The 16,786-nt window shown below is 45.2% G+C and overlaps 1 protein-coding gene across 12 annotated transcripts in view; it reads right to left on the bottom strand.

Annotated features, from left to right (window-relative positions):
* RALGAPA1 (Ral GTPase activating protein catalytic subunit alpha 1) overlaps positions 1 to 16,786 on the bottom strand; it is a 146,328-nt gene that overhangs the window by 116,454 nt on the left and 13,088 nt on the right. For all 12 annotated transcript variants that reach the window (XM_080977220.1, XM_080977227.1, XM_080977225.1 and 9 more), the window contains exons 2-3: positions 2,740 to 2,850; positions 1,596 to 1,645 (exon numbers count right to left, since the gene is read on the bottom strand). In XM_080977220.1, coding sequence (XP_080833346.1) covers positions 1,596 to 1,645; positions 2,740 to 2,850 — 161 coding nt within the window. The remainder of the gene's footprint in view (positions 1 to 1,595; positions 1,646 to 2,739; positions 2,851 to 16,786) is intronic.

Here is a 16,786-nt window from a genome sequence, read left to right as displayed (position 1 = left end):
TACAGGTCGAGGTGAGCTTCTCGAAGGCGAGGCATCCAGAAACCAACAGACAAACCGAAAGAGCGAACGGTATACTCCAGCAGTACCTACGCTGCTATGTCAGCGAGAGACAGAACGATTGGGTAGAGAAATTAGCTTTGGCTGAATTTGCGTACAATAACGCTGAACACATGTCCACGGGAATGAGCCCTTTCATGGCCAATTACGGGTGTCACCCCAGGGCCTTCCCGGGGCGGGGGGAGGAAGGATGGAGTGTACCTGCGGCTGAGCAATTGGTGGAGGAAATGGAGGCCTTACACCAGCAACTCAGGCTGAACTTGGAGCGGGCCAAGGAAGTTTACAAGAGGCAGGCGGACAGGCACCGTCGGGAGGGGGAGGCCATACAGGTGGGGGACCGGGTGTGGTTGTCATCCCAAGGGTTACCCCTAAAGGGAGGGTGCAAGAAGTTGCAGCCTAGGCGGCTGGGGCCGTTTGAGGTAATACAGCAGGTTAACCCCGTGGCATTTAACCTCAAGTTGCCTGACAGCATGAAGATACATCCGGTGTTCCATAGGTCCCTACTTTCACCTTACAGGGAGGGGCGGGAATTCCTGGGATGGGAGGGAGGGGTTACCACCCACCCGTGGGTAGAGGAGAGGGAACACTGTAATGAAGCCACGGAAATACTTGATTCAAGGTGGCAAGGTCGCCAGGTAGAGTACTTGGTAGCCTGGGAGGGGGAACCTAGGTCTGAAAACACTTGGGTCCCTGCTGAATCAATCACTGACGGGTATCTGGTGGAAGAATTCCACGGTTTGTTCCCGGAGAAGCCCAAACTATTAGCTAGATTCTGGGAGGAAGAATTTGGACCCACAGACGACAAAGGGGACTTTGTGGGTTTTCCTGCTTCCGAAGAGGAGGGAGGGGAGGTGTCCGAGAGAGAAGGATCAGACTGGGAGGTTCAACCAGTGGGAAGAAGTCCGAGCGGATGGGAGGCTGGTTTTGAATCCTCAGAAGATGATGACAGTTCCTTCAGGGGATTCCCCGCATCGTCGACCGAGGAGAGAGAGGAGGTTGTACCGGAAAATCGCGCCAGGGGTGGGGTGGGGGGTCCTGAGGAGGAGGTGGATGTCAGGGAACTGCCATCAGTGCCGGACGGAGAGAGCAAAATCCAGAGGGATTCCGGAGAGCGTCCCGGGAGTGGGAGAGGCAGCCCATCTTCTGGGGAAGAGAATCAGCGTAGCACCAGTGGAGAAGGGGGGCAGATGGGGGAAGCGGCGAGGCGGTCCCATGACTCCTTACCGGGGACCAGCGGGGAGAGTAAGGGGCCCTCCGCTGCCTACGCCCTCCTTGCGCAGAAGGCTTTCGCGCAGAGAGAGTAGGAGGAGACTAGGCGTCAAACAGCTTCTTTCCTGGAAGAAGTTTAAGAAACGCCCACTGACGGATTCTGCTAGCGATTGAGACAGCCACGGGTGAGTGGCTGTCCGGAGAGGAAAGGTTCACTCAGGCAACCCAGCCAGGTGTTTGCACCGGCTTACGCACGAGCAACCCCTAGAACCATTACAAGAATAAAAGACCTAGACGACAACAGAATTTCTACATTGGAAGAATCTTACCTCAAAAATAAAAAGTATTGCATCTAGTTCTTCTCTCTGTGACTTGTGACCTAAATTCAAAAACAGGTTTATTTTCAACAACTAAAGATAGTGAAAATAACTACAGTTCTGTAATAATAAACTATTACCGTTTTGAAATTTATGTTATTTTACCCAGCTGCCTAATAGGGAGAAATTTATCATATTTATAATCCGTCCTTCAACCCACAGGCACAGGGTCGGCAGGTACACAAATATGTCATTAAAATTCAACACAAATACAAAATCATAAAACAAATTATTTTTACCATAAAACAGTTACGCAGAAAAAATAATAATTGAAATCAGCCATCTCCAGAGTCTTGAATGCAGAAATACATTTTCATGACATATAAAAATAGATAACATGAGAGATGCCCATATATCCAGTGGAGGGAGTTCCAGAGGGTCATAAGGGAGAAGGCACTCCTCCACAGCATCACACAACAAACTACTGTTGATGGAACTACAAACAGAGCCTGTCCTTCACACCTTAAGGCACAGGTTAGCAGGAGATGTACTCTTTCAAATGCTGGGGTCCCAAGCTGTTAAGGACTTTATAGGCCAGACTCAACTCTTTAAACCAGCTAGGCAGCGACACATGGTTTCACTTTGTGGCACCAGTAAGTAACTGATAACTGCATTCTGCACCAGCTACAGTTTGTGGGCTGTCTTCAAGGGCAGTCCCATGAAGAATGCACTGCAGCAGCCTAAACAATGAATCACCGGAACATCTAATAATATAGCTTGGTGTTCTGGGTTTTCCAAAATTTTGAACAGGGGAAATTTCCCAAGGCAAATTTAGATAATTTTCATTGTAAATATTCCTGATGCCCAAGAGAAGGGGCAGCCAATATGTTGTCCTCTATCCGACCACCATCATTCCTGACCACTGGCCGGGGCTGCAGCATCTAGAAGATATCACATTGGCTACTCCTGCTCTAGAGAGTGATATAGTTTAGCATGTTTATTTTACTTCTTTTTAGTAAACCAAGTTAAAAACTTTGAACTTATCAGACCCAGCACACTGCAGAAGAAAATGAAGCACTGGCTGGTAATGCTAATGACATGTATGCAAAATGTAAAAATTAAAATCAAAGTCAAACATTTTAATAAAAATTCTTACCTTTCTGTTTAAGACTAATTTCAATAGTCACAAAATTTTCAAAAAAGATGTAATATATATGTGAAAAATGTAGGTCGAAAAACTGCTTAAGATCGATAGATTCTGCATTCTCTGCAAAACAAAACAAAATATAATTTCATTATTACCCAGCACTACAAAACACTTAACACTCCTGAATGACAATAGAAAAATCAGTTAATAATTACATTACAAAACATGAGTAACCAGTTCTATAACCTTCTATACCCCCTTATATTTTTACAGAGATAGTTTAGGGGTTTTATGTCACAGCTGCAGCTAGGCCAAATTAACTGAGAAAAGGAGACATATTTGGGGAAAATAATTTGTTTTTTAAAACTCACTATATGAACTATTTACTGTAATCACATTTTAATCTCTGCCACACCCACCAAGTATAAATGCCCCTTGAGTAATTTCTTGATAATCCAAACACAATCTCTTTAATTGATGGTCTATCCCTCACACTCTCAAATTCTATTATTGGTACCTGCAGTGGTACCAATTTCTTAAGGAGGACTCAAAATGTTCATAGCTTAAGGCCGCACTCCTACACACTGGTGGAGAACTGGATCCACTCCGTCATGTGGAAGAATACATAGTTTTTCCTTAGAAGTTCTAAGCATGGTCCCAATTTTTCCTTTGGAGTCCACCTTGATTTCAAGCTGGTCATGCAAAGGAAGGCAGGAAGTAAATCACAGTGTCCAGAGTGTCCCAGTAATAACCTTAGCAACAAATACCAGACACTGCGAAAAGTACCATTTTTAAATGCTGCCGAAGGGACCTCCAAAATAAACCCATGCCACACAGAAAGTGGTGATGGAAGGAGAAATTGAAGTAGGAAGTGCCATGGTCAGATGGAAATCTACAAAAATTGTGATTTAAACACAGAGTGGCAGAAGAGATTGATAGGTGGCAGCAGATACCATTACCCAAGTGGATGTGGTCTAAAGAAAATGGCCTTGCAAGTTATTTGGAGAGACTGGAGTGCATAATTAAGCCCGCAGGCCAAAGATTCCCCACTGCTGCTATGTACACTTACCTAAAAGCAACTCCCCATTTAACTCAATTGGACTTACTTCTCAGAAGACAGGCACAGAGTTTAATATGCAATTATTTCCTACATCAATACATAGCAAAACACTTAACTGTCACCTTTAGAGAATTCTCTAATCTGGATTCTCTGTTTACCCATGCTATGTATATTTGCCCAATATAAATGCCATGTAGAAGTTCATCAGTGAAGAAGGGGGTAGCTTTTGCAGTGAAATGCAAGAGCATAATACTAGGAACGATATGTTCACATAATGAAAAGATATACAGAAGGAGATCAAATTAACAATGTAACAAACAAAATGTGAATTACTGACGATATTTTAATGATCTTTTAACAAGTCGGAAAAGCCATTATTAACAACATGTTGTGGTGCACATAACACATCACTGCACAAATGATGTTATAGGTTTCAACAACAAAAAAATCCTCCCTCCAATTCAATGCCTATTCAAAAGCAGCAAATCTTGAGGGCTATTTCAGTGATTTATTTTTTTTGCAAGTTTGCAGGGAGGGGTTTACTGGGGAGTAGCAGTACTCCTCCTGGTTGCCATCAAGAGGAATTTCACCACCAAAACCAACAGCTACATCAAAACAAAATTCAACAGAAAAAGAAATGCTGCTGCTAAGTGAAACTAGTGAAAAATGTCTCCCTCTTTCCAGTTCTGCACTGAAAATTCTCAGGTCTTATCTTCCTGCTGCAGAACCTTGACTGCTCACCGCAAGCCATTCCTATGAGTTGGAGGACCCTCCAGAATAGCATGGGATGTAGCTTCTGGGGGTGCAGATGGGGTGGAAAAAAATCTGCACAAGCAGAAGTGCCTTCAACTCAAACAAGGGCTTAAAGCACTGTCCTGATTTTGTAAACTATGACAGCAATTTCCCAAAGATGACATAGCAACTATGATATATGGAACCCTATGCACATCCATAGGTCCTATTGAAAGTTTGAGAGATCGTAAAAACTATAACCACTTTCAAAAATACACATTCAGAAGGTGACAAACCAGACTGGATCTCCTAAATGCACTTCTTTGTGTAAATGTGGGCACCTGTAACTATCTTCAGTCAGGCATACGGTACTTTCATGAACTGCACACACTTTTTAACTTTAAGCTAGACCTTCTGTTTGAATTCCTCTTCAAATCAATCAGAAAAAGCAAACACTTAGGCAGTAGCCCAGTTTCAGTAATTTGTAGCTAAGGATAAAACTACGTGAAACCATTTATTTACACTAGGGAAGTTATGGGGGAGCTGGATTTCAAAAAACAGGTGAACGGAAGGTTGCTATAGATTCCCCTGCAATTTACCTCCCCACAGTCTGTGCACCTCCCCCCCCCCCCACTGTACCAATTCCCCACAGTTCATAAAAAGTTTGGAAGCAAATAATACATTTATTCTTGTGCTGTCTTTGGATAATATAAAAAGTTCAATTCTAACAACTCATACAAAGAATATGAAAATTAGCATGTTAAAGCCTTGGTAATATCACAAGGCAGAATTGATTTTTCTAATTTAGTGTTATTGTGCCACAAACTTTCATGGACTAGAACTCACTCATCAGATGAATGAAACATTGCTGTCATTTTGCAAAGATAGATGTAATGTGTGCATGAACACAAGAAGAGAGAAGAAAATGTTAACTTTAGGCCCAAAGGCAATGAGATGCAAGCATGACAGATCTCTGCAAAGCTCAAAAGTATGTAAGGTTAAGTAGTGACTATTAACAGCAGCATTCAGCATTGCTATGAATACAGTGTTATGTTAAATTATCTATATATAGCAAGAGAGAAGTCCCTGGCCTCTACCATGCAAGGACCAAGAATGGGTGGTAGAATTAGTACATAAATTGGACGTGAGTCATATTTGACAAGATTCTATAGACCTTGACCTGGCATAATTCTAAGGAGACTTTCTGTTAAAACGTTGATCTTTACTTGGTCACTGCACTTAGGCTGCAACATCATTGCTGTACTCAGTAGAGTCTACTCTACTGCAATAGAGCTTTAAGCCAATTCTTGATATATTTCTGTAGCACAGAATAGCAATTACTAAACACTGCCCTCAGGAGGCCTTAGTTCCTTGCAGCCAAAGTTTAAGTGGCCCCTGAAGACTTGTTTATTTGGCCACGTTTGTTGTTACTGTGTTTTGTTGGTCCTCTGCCTTTGATTTTATCTGATGTTGCTTTCATGTATTGTTGATCAGCCGCTTTCTTTTGAGCACTTTTCACTGTGAGCTGCCTTGTGAGGGCTCACCCAAAGATAGCATGGCAGAAATTTATTTAAAACAGTTTGGCTAAGAAAAATGGATTGTCAGGAAGCGATTTCAAGCAACCTAAACAATAGAAAGGATAGGCCCAACCTTCAGAGTTGGAGGGTTATTGCATTAGGGAGCTGTTTGCAAGATCAGACACCGTACTTGGCAGGAGCTTTTGTTTATGCTAACATTCGGGAGGCATATGTAGATATTAATAACTGTTCCTTTATTGTTGCCATGCAATGTGAGGCAGACTTCTGCCTAGATTCCAATACAACCTCCAGTTTAGCAGCCTCATACGGACTTGATGATGATTAAAACCACTGTGCCAAATGCCAAGTAGCACAATAAAGAAGCAAAAACTTTGGTATTTGATTAAATCCATTTTTTAAGGGTGTGTGCAGACATTTAGACTCCCCCCCCCCAAACAAACACACCAACATTTAACGCCTAGCTCATAAATACTTTGTTGTAGTCCTGTCATGTGCATTTGGACTGATCTAGGTTCTCCTACAGCTATGACATATCAATAGATTGATAAATACCTGAAGGACCACCTCTCTCCATATGGACCTACTCAGACCCTGAGATCATCCTCTGAGGCATGTTTGTGTGTGCCTCTTCCACAAGAGGCTCAGAGAGTGGAAACACGAGAATGGGCCTTTTCTGCAGTGGCTCCCGTTTGTGGAATGCTCTGCCCAGGGAGGTTTGGCTGGCACCTTCATTATACACCTTTAGGTGTCAGGCGAAAATGTGCCTCTTTAACCAGGCCTTGGGCTGATTGACATCTAATGCCCTTTTAAATGTGTTGTGGGAGGGGGGATTATTGGGTTGTCTTTATTTTATTTTTATTGCTTATTTTGTGTTTTTTATACTGTAATTTTATGTTTTGAACCACCCTGAGATCTATGGGTGTATGGGCAGTATACAAATTTAATGAACAAACAAACAAACAAACAAACAAACAAAAAGCACTCCAGGGTTTCAGACTGGGATATTTTCCAGTCCTACCTGGAGATGGTAGAAGTTGAACCTGGGCCCTCCTGCATACAAAAGATCATAGAATCATAGAATCATAGAGTTGGAAGAGACCACAAGGGCCATCGAGTCCAACCCCCTGCCAAGCAGGAAACACCATCAGAGCACTCCTGACATATGGTTGTCAAGCCTCTGCTTAAAGACCTCCAAAGAAGGAGACTCCACCAAAGATGTGCTATGGCTCTTTCCTGCTCGTTTTTTGTGTGACTATCACTGTGCATTATGGGCCCTCTCCTTCAGCCTATTCTCTTACCCGCTCCTTTTTCTAACACCAATGGCACTTGGTGTAAAAATGTTGGGGTAAGTGACACAAGATAAGCATGAGTGACACACACACACAGAGAGAAACCATCCCTAGACATGGCATTTTACATAGCAAAAGACATAGGGTTGTAGCCAACAGCATTATTCAGCTGATGGTAGGCTTCTGTCAGTGTAACGAAGAGGAAAACAATTTTCAGCTATTCTTCCTCTCCCTGAAGCCCCGCCCAGCAAAAAAAAAAAAAAAAAAAAAAAATCAGCTCTGGATGGTCCCTGGAAGTAAAGGGGAAGGGAGAATCACTAACAGTTTGCAGGGTCAGGGGCTGCAAGGCAGAGTGGGAATATCCAAAAATTGCTTTCATCTCCATTCTGGTGATGGAAGCCTTACCATCAGCTATACTACCCATTTAATACAACCCATTGCTCTCTCCTAGCACCGCACCAAACTGAATACTTGCAAACAGCTTTTCACAACAATGCTATTTTAATCAGTTGGCCGGGTGTGCGTGGGTGGTGGTGGTGGTATTACAGCATTTAAACATCTGGACAAACCTAAAGCACTCATTTAGATAAATGCTAAAAATCTAATTTGTGCATAAAAATGGTAAAGGTAAAGGACCCCTGACAGTCGCGAACGGCTCTGCGGTTGCGGCGCTCATTTCACTTTACTGGCTGAGGGAGCCAGCCTTTGTCCGCAGACAGTTTTTCCGGGTCATGTGGCCAGCATGACTAAGCCGCTGCTGGCAAAACCAGAGCAGGGCACGGAAATGCCATTTACCTTCCCGCCGAAGCGGTACCTATTTATCTACTTGCACTGGTGGGCTTTTGAACTGCTAGGTTAGCAGGAGCTGGGACAGAGCAATGGGAGCTCATCCTGTTGCGGGGATTCGAACTGCCGACCTTCTGATCGGCAAGCCCTAGGCTCAGTGGTTTAGACTACAGTGCCACCCGCATCCCAATTTGTGCATAGAATTATTATTATTAATTTATACAGCACCATGAATATGCATGGCACCTTACAGAGTAACACCACGAAGACAGATCTTTTACAATATAGAATTCAAGATACGGGAGGCAACAGGGGGAAGGAATGAAAATTAAGACAATGGTAAACAAAGAACTTAAGTTCTTCCATTTGCTATATGGAGCAGAATACTGTGATGACATCCATTATAGAAACCTGGATAATGCATGTATATAGAGGTATATTTATCCTCAAGCATATGTGGCTTTATTGCTCATTTCATTGACACGTGTAAGACAGAAGTAAACAACTTGGTATCAGCAAACAACCTTAATGCATAATTTTAAGCATTTCCTTTCCACTGCTGTGTCTATTTATATTTAGTAAGCCCCCTGCAATACACTATAATGATCTTTGAACAGATGGTAGGTTTTTTCTTATAAAAAAAATGTGGGGAGGTGTGGAAATTTTTATTTGGAGTAGTATCATAATGTAATGAGAATTCTCTGTCAGCACAGAAGCAACCTAAAGGTTTCATACAGAATGCTTTTGATACAAGTGCTTATCATCATGTGGCTTCACTCTGACATGCAAATACAGCACAAAATACAGACATGTGCACACTCACTAGCACTAGAAGGTCACTATCTCAAATGTAGTTTATGTTCACTTGTGGGTTGTTTTTTGCTGAAACTGTTTAGATTTTGTTCTAAATCAAATAAAATTCAAGGAGGTGGAGAAGGAGCTACATTCCCATGTTAAAGCAACAGAGTGCTTTGCCTACTTTTGCAATGCCAGGGGAATTTGCCACACAGATGTCCATCTGTGAACAACATCTACTTATCTACAGCGGCAAATTTCAGTTTGGGTTATTATGAGGCTATTCCTTTACCTTGATTTGGATGTGGAACTATGCTGTTATGCAGGTGTGGTCTCCCGTGTGTGTGTGTGTGTGTGTGTGTGTGTGTGTTTTGTATGTTTGTGTGTGTTTTAAATGGATTGGCTGCCTTGCAGTTTGATTCCCTCCCCACTGTAACTCTTGTCATGCACCCACTTGGCAAATGCACATTTTAGGTAAAGAGTGCAAGTAAGTAGGGAAATGATACTTCTGATTCTTCAATATAACATGCTTTTAAAAAATGGTCCTGGGAGATATTTGCAATGTTTTATAATGCACTGCCATCCAGATATACACTTGGAACTTTGAGGGGTGGGGGGCTTCATTCTGCAGTAAGTACAACATTGCCCTGTTTTCAAAATTCTGAAGCTACTTCATCAGAGAATAATACTGGGAAGTTAAGTCACCCACAATTTCTGGAAAATCATTTTCCTAATCTCATTTCAGGTTTGCTGCATCTTATTATACAAGCAGACCTTTTGTATTTGCCCTTCCCAGACGATCCTGCAGGCCAGAAATTAGACCAGATGGAGGAAACTGAAGGATGATCTAGGTACAACAATAAATAAGTAGTCCTTTCCTTTTTCATACCCTTGAGACCCCCTTCAAAAGAAGCAATAAAAGATTGCTAAAAACCAGGATGGTAAATACTTTCCTGCTCTTTCACGTGTCTGGGCAAGCTCTATGCCCTAGCCTAGACAGTTTCAACCTTGTTGATATACAGGCAAGTATGAGAATACAGAGTAACTTTGCTGCATGGCTTACTCAACAGGGTCAGCAAGCGCAGCCCCACTGCCTGCTGCACACAACTGTGAATCATGTGAGGCAGAATGACCAAAGAGGGCTTTTTAGCTTCTCAGATGGTTATGTTCCAGTATACTAGCCTGTGTTGACAAAGGGGTGGTATTGCTTTCATGCTCATGTGTAAAATCAGCAGCTATTATACAACCATGGTAAAATATTTTCAAATACTTCTATAAAGCCACTGGGGAGGCAGCAGTTTATCTTCCTGTCTCCTACATTACCTTCTTTAAAAAAAAAAATATTTTGTCATGTCATTTGTTAGCAAGGGCAGGGGTGAGAGCTGCTTGCCTCATAACCCTAAAGCAGTCAGCGGCAAGGCAAGGCAAATAGCAGGAAGCATTGTGTCCAACACTCTCCAACATTCATATACAGGTTTTATTTCTCTCCTGTGGGTTCCATGTGATTTGCCCAAATGGAAGGTAAAAGAAACAACATACTGTATTCCCATACAGACTACAAACAATCCATTACAATTAGTTTAAGCAGAAGGTGACTAGAGCTACAAGGTTTAATTGATTAATCATATATTTATTGCTTCAGAAATATTATCTTTACCCATATACAAATTGAATTGATTACTGAACTAAAAATTGTTTTAAATGGTTTGAAGCTCTAGAAGCAACTAAATTTCTTGTGGCAGGAATGGTTCCAAGAAAAACCCCAAAGAGGACAAATTCTCAAATTGCCAATGTGTTCTACAGTGCACAATATATTTATGAATTAAGAAATCCTTTCATTGGGGTAACTTACACTTCTTATTAGCTATCCAGAAAAATAAACTTTTGCAGTTTTCTCCTCTGCTGAATTCTACTATGGTTCCAACTCAGGAATGTTCCAAGTAAACAGGAATAGTCAGCAAAATTTGGCTAATTAAATAATACAGTATATGGCTTTTTAAATTGTGGTGTGTGTGTGTATTGTTTCTGTTTGTTATTATGTTATGTATTTTTGTGTTTTTATATTGTAAACTGCCCTGTGTCCTGCAGATGAGAGGCAGTATAGAAATTTAACAAATATATTAAAAATAAAATACAGTAAGACCAGTGATGTGAGGTGGCAAATCCAAAATGGAAAATACTAGAATATAATGCAACTCAATCTAAAATCAAAGTTGGAAAACATGGCAAAACTGCTTCCTTCCCTGTTTCACTTACAAAAGCTAAGCAACCCCATTTGATGCAACCCTTTGAACATAACATTTAAAAACACACTTAATAGCAATACTCTAATATGCTTATGCAGAAGAAAGGCAATTTAGTTTCAAATCGACTTATCCCCATGCAAGTTTACATAGGATTGCAGCCTAAATAAATTTTAATGCTCTGCCTCCCATCTCCCAACAAATCACATATAGGAGTTCCAATACCTTTAGCCATTGGGGGGAAATGTAAGATATTTAGATATTTTTCAGCATGCAAAATTAACATGACATAGTATTTTTGTATGTGATGGGACGATGAGCTGCTTGTGTGTAAAATCCTAGTCCCTCAGAGTTTGGTCAAGTTTGCAAACCTCTGTCTGTAACGGAGCCCCTTAAACATGGCTCCGTCAGTCGCTGGCAGATTCCGACAGTGGTTGCTTTCGGAATCGCTTCCAACATAAAAGCTCCTTAACGGAAACACGTCTTCTGGACTCTCTGCGTGACAGTTTCCGGCGAGGAGTGGGTGTCCCTACAGGAGGTCCTGAAACCTCCCCACTGTTTTCGCTGGAAGTGTCTCTGAGCCATCCCTCCAGCTCCCTTTCCCTCAGCCCAGCTCCTCTCCCCCTACTGGTTCCCTCTTCAGCTGCTGAGTCTCTCCCAACCTGTGTGAGCCCTTTCACTTCCCTTCCTTCCGATGGCAGTTCCCTGACATCCACCTCCCCTCCAGGGCCCCCTTCATCCCCTCTCGCCCCCTCCTCTACGGGCGGTGAGGAGGCAAAACCCCGGAATGAACTTCCTTCATCTTCCGATGTCCCGAACACTTCTCTCCACCTGTTGCGGTTCCTGGTCTCGAAGTACTCCTCCTCCTCAGAGTCCATCTCCCCTTCCCCTTCCGATTCCGAGAATCCTTCCAACTCCTCCTCCTCATCGGTGGTCCCAAAGTATTCCCTCCGGAACCTCTCCACAGGCTGAGGTTTCCTTGGGAACCTTTGATGGAACGTTTCTATCAATACCTCGTCATTGATATCTTCTGCCATTACCCAAGTGTTTTCTGACTCCGGTTCTCCTTCCCACGCTACCAAATACTCCACCTGATCCCCCTTCCATCTGGCGTCGAGGATTTCTGCCACATGGCTGCTGCATTCCCTTTCTTCTATGACCGGTCCCCGAGTGGCCATCCCTTCTCGTCCCCCCTCATACGGTGACAGTAACGACCTGTGAAATACTGGGTGCAGTTTCATGTGGTTGGGTAACCGGAGCCTGAAAGCCACTGGGTTGACCTGTTGAATGACCTCAAAGGGACCCAATCTCCTGGGTCTTAATTTCTTACAACCTCCTTTGAACGGCAACCCTTGGGTTGACAGCCACACCCTATCTCCCACCCTTATGGTTTCACCTTCCCTTCGGTTCTTGTCTGCCTGCCTCTTGTATTCTTCCTTCGCCCTTTCTAAGTTGAGTTGGAGCTGACGATGGATTGCTTCCATTTCTTCTACAAAATGCTCGGCTGCCGGGACACCCCATCTCTCCCCTTCTCCCCCTGGGAAAGCCCTGGGATGACACCCATAATTAGCCAAGAAGGGGCTCATCCCTGTGGACACATTCTCGGCATTGTTGTAGGCAAATTCCGCCAGCGCCAACTTTTCTACCCAGTCATTCTCTCTGTCATTGACATAACACCTCAGGTATTGCTGGAGGACCCCGTTTGCTCTTTCCGCCTGCCCGTTGGTTTCAGGGTGCCGGGCAGTCGAAAAGTTGACCTCCACCTGCAGTAAGCTCATGAGCTTCCTCCAGAACCTGGAAGTAAATTGTTTTCCTCGGTCTGAGACCACCCTCAATGGCACCCCGTGCAACCTAAAAATGTGTTCTACAAATAACTTCGCTGTCTCTTCCGCCGTGACTGCATGCGAGCAGGCTACAAAGTGGCACATCTTTGTTAGTAGGTCTACCACCACCATGATGGCTGTTTTCCCCTTGGACTTCGGCAGATCAGTCATAAAATCTATCGACACTGCCTCCCAAGGTCGTTCTGGGGTTGGTAAGGGTTCTAATAGCCCCGCCGGTGCCCGCCTCTCCCCTTTGGCTCGCTGGCATTGCTCACACCCTCTTACATACTCCCGTACATCTTCCCTCACCTTAGGCCACCAAAATTCCCTGGTGACCAACCACATGGTTTTGTGTTGTCCAAAATGCCCCGCCGTGGGGCTGTCGTGCAACTGCTTGAGTACCCTCCCCCTTAAGTCTCCTTCAGGGATATACAGTGCCCCTTTGTAATACAAAGCTCCATTTCTTTCCTCGAAACCCCCTGGTTCCTCTCCCTCACCCCTAAGACCTCTGAGCTTATTCTGGGCGTATTCATCATTCTCTGTTTCCTCTACCAGTTCTCTTTGTCCCACCAATGCCGCCCCACACACCCAGCGGTCCTCTGGAATGACATGTCTCTCTTCGGGTGCTCCCTCCTCCTCCAAATATTCAGGTTTGCGTGAGAGAGCGTCCGCCCTAATGTTCTCTGGGCCTGGCACGTAACAAATCTCAAAGTTAAATTTGGAGAACTCCTGGGCCCATCTCACTTGCCGTTGGTTGAGCACTCGTGCCGTCCTCCAATACTCTAGGTTCTTGTGGTCAGTGCACACTTGCACCTTATGTTGTGCGCCAATTAGCAGGTGCCTCCATCTCCGGAACGCCTCATGAATGGCTAGTAGTTCTCGGTCATACACCGTGTAGTTCCTCTCGGATTTGTTCAGCTTTCGCGAAAAAAAGGCACACGGTCTCCACTCTGACTCCTCCTTCCCTGGCTGCAGAAGCACCGCCCCAATCGCTCTGTCTGATGCGTCAGTTTCCACTCTCATCGGTTTTTGTAAATCCACATGCAGGAGTTGTTGTTCCGAGGCGAAGGCCCTTTTTAGTTCCTCAAATGCTCGCTCCGCCTCCTCAGTCCAAACGAACTTCTTCTTACTGCTGAGACAGTCCGTAATGGGCGCCGTCAGGTGGGCAAAGTTTCGGATGAACTTACGATAGAAGTTCCCAAATCCTAGGAACCTCTGCACATCCTTCCTTGTTTTGGGTGTTTTCCATTCCAGCACCGCCTGGACCTTGCCGGGATCCATGGCCAATCCCTTGTCTGACAGGCGATACCCCAGGAATTCCACCTCCTTGGTATGAAACTGACACTTCTCCAGTTTCACCCACAGCTGGTTGGCTTGCAGCCTGCTCAACACTTCTCTGACGTCTCTCACATGCTGCTCCTCATTCTCAGAATACACCAACACGTCGTCTAAGAAGGCCACACAATTCTTGTAAAGCAAAGGCCCCAGGACGTGGTTCATAAACGATTGAAAGCACGCGGAGCCTCCTTGTAGGCCGAAGGGCATAACTAAATATTCAAATGCCCCCAAAGGGGTGAACATGGTGGTTTTCCATTCATCCCCCTTCCTTATTCGTATCAGGTTGTACGCCCCCCTTAGGTCCAGTTTAGTAAAAATCTTTCCCTTCCTGACCCTTGTCAAAATGTCGTCAATCCTGGGCATAGGGAAAGCCACTGGTTCTGACACTGCATTTAAGGCCCTGAAGTCACACACAAGCCTCGGCTTGTTCGTGTTTTTTTTATCCACAAAAAACACTGGGCTGCCCCCCACCGCCCTGGACTCTCTGATGAACCCTCTCTTCAGGTTCTTGTCAATGAACTCTCTTAGCTCCTGCATCTCTCTGTCTGACATGGCGTACAGCTTGCCTACAGGGAGCTGTGCCCCAGGGAGTAAATTGATTTGACAGTCAAAGGGTCTATGCGGGGGTAATTGGTCAGCTTCCCTTTCGCTGAAGACGTCGCGGAGATCTGCGTATTGTCGTGGTACCTTCACGTTCTCCGTTACTTCAGTCCCTGCTAGGGTGGCTTGGGCCCCTGCCAAACCCTTTCCCTCTTTGCAGTGTTCTAAGCAATGTGCTGAACCAAAAGAAACCACTCTCTGATGCCAGCCCACCAGCGGATCATGTAACGCTAGCCAGCTCATCCCCAATATAATGGGAGCTCCTCCCAAGGTGGCCACATTAAACGCTATCAGTTCGGTGTGCCTTGCCACCTTCATTATCATTGGGACGGTCTGCAAGCTGACTTCTCCTCCCAACAGCTCCCTGCCATCGATCGTGGTCACCTGCAGGGGGTTGCTTAAAGGGATCGTCTGTATCTGGTGTTCAGCTGCAAACTCTTTGCTCATGAAATTGCAGGAGCTGCCTGAGTCCAACAGCGCCTTTATCTTTAGAGGGTGTCCGTTTGGCAGCTCTAGCGCCACTTCTATCACTAGGGCGGGTTTAGGAGGTTCTGGCGTGGGCACTTTCACTGCTCTTTGGCCTGACTGCTGTGCCCCGACGGTGGCAGCCAGGCGTTGGCTTTTACTTGCTTCGGTATTTCTTCCTCTCTTCCCTCCACAGCTCCTACCATCCCTTGCCATTCCTTCCTCTGGGGGCAGACTCTGGCAAAGTGACCTGGCTGTTGGCAGAGATAGCATTTCCGGGCGCCTTTTCCCTCCTTCTTTCCCCCCTCACTGGGCTTTGAAACTGCGCGCGCGCGCGCTGTTCCGATTTCCATCGGCTCTGCCGGCGGGAAAGTTGGCTCTGGAATGTCTGGAATGCGGAACTCCTTCCAACGTTCCCCCTTCCCTTCCCGCCTCTCCAATGCTCTCGCCTCCTGGCGCGCTCCTATGGTCAGCGCTGATTTGGTCAGCTGGTCCATAGACTCCGCCCTGGGCGCCCGGGAAAGTTCGTCTTTCACAGCCGAAGAAAGCCCTTCTTCAAAAAGCATTTGAATGGGTTCCGCCGATAGATCCCACCCCAATTTATGGATCAACATGGTGAATTCAGTCCAGTACTCACGGACAGATCGGCTCCCCTGTTTGCAAGCCATTAACTGTCTGCGGACCACTCCCTGTTCAATATCGCTGGAAAACATCAGATCCATGGCGCGAAAGAACTTCATCGTGTCCTTTAGGACGTCACTATTCGCTGCCATCAGGGGTCTAACCCAGTCTCTCGCCCCCTTTTCAAGATGCCCAATCACGAAAGCCACTCTTGATTCCTCGTCAGGGAATTCATCAAACTGCAGATTGAGGGCATATTGCATCTCTGTCCGAAAGCCATGATAGTCTTTGGGCTCCCCCCCAAACTTCTGCACCAATCCTGGTACCTTTCTGACGAGCTGGGTGTCTTTCCCCTTTTTGTCTGCATCCTGAGCCCTCCTCTCCTCAAGCCTCGCCGTCTGCAGCGCTAGCTGGACCTCCAACACCCGGTACCTTTCTTCCAGGCTTGGACCCGCTCCAGCTCCTGCTTCTCCGGTTCCGGCTGGGTTGCTCATGATGCCTTCTCCTGCACAAGCTGCTCACGAAGACTGTCGGAATGCTGTGATGGGACGATGAGCTGCTTGTGTGTAAAATCCTAGTCCCTCAGAGTTTGGTCAAGTTTGCAAACCTCTGTCTGTAACGGAGCCCCTTAAACATGGCTCCGTCAGTCGCTGGCAGATTCCGACAGTGGTTGCTTTCGGAATCGCTTCCAACATAAAAGCTCCTTAACGGAAACACGTCTTCTGGACTCTCTGCGTGACAGTTTCCGGCGAGGAGTGGGTGTCCC

This window comes from Podarcis pityusensis, assembly GCF_964106645.2.
Source record: "Podarcis pityusensis genome assembly, chromosome: 1".
NCBI classification, from domain to species: Eukaryota; Metazoa; Chordata; class Lepidosauria; order Squamata; family Lacertidae; genus Podarcis; species Podarcis pityusensis.
The sequence above is the reverse complement of the archived record's forward strand: the minus strand, read 5'-3'. Positions and strand labels throughout refer to the sequence as shown.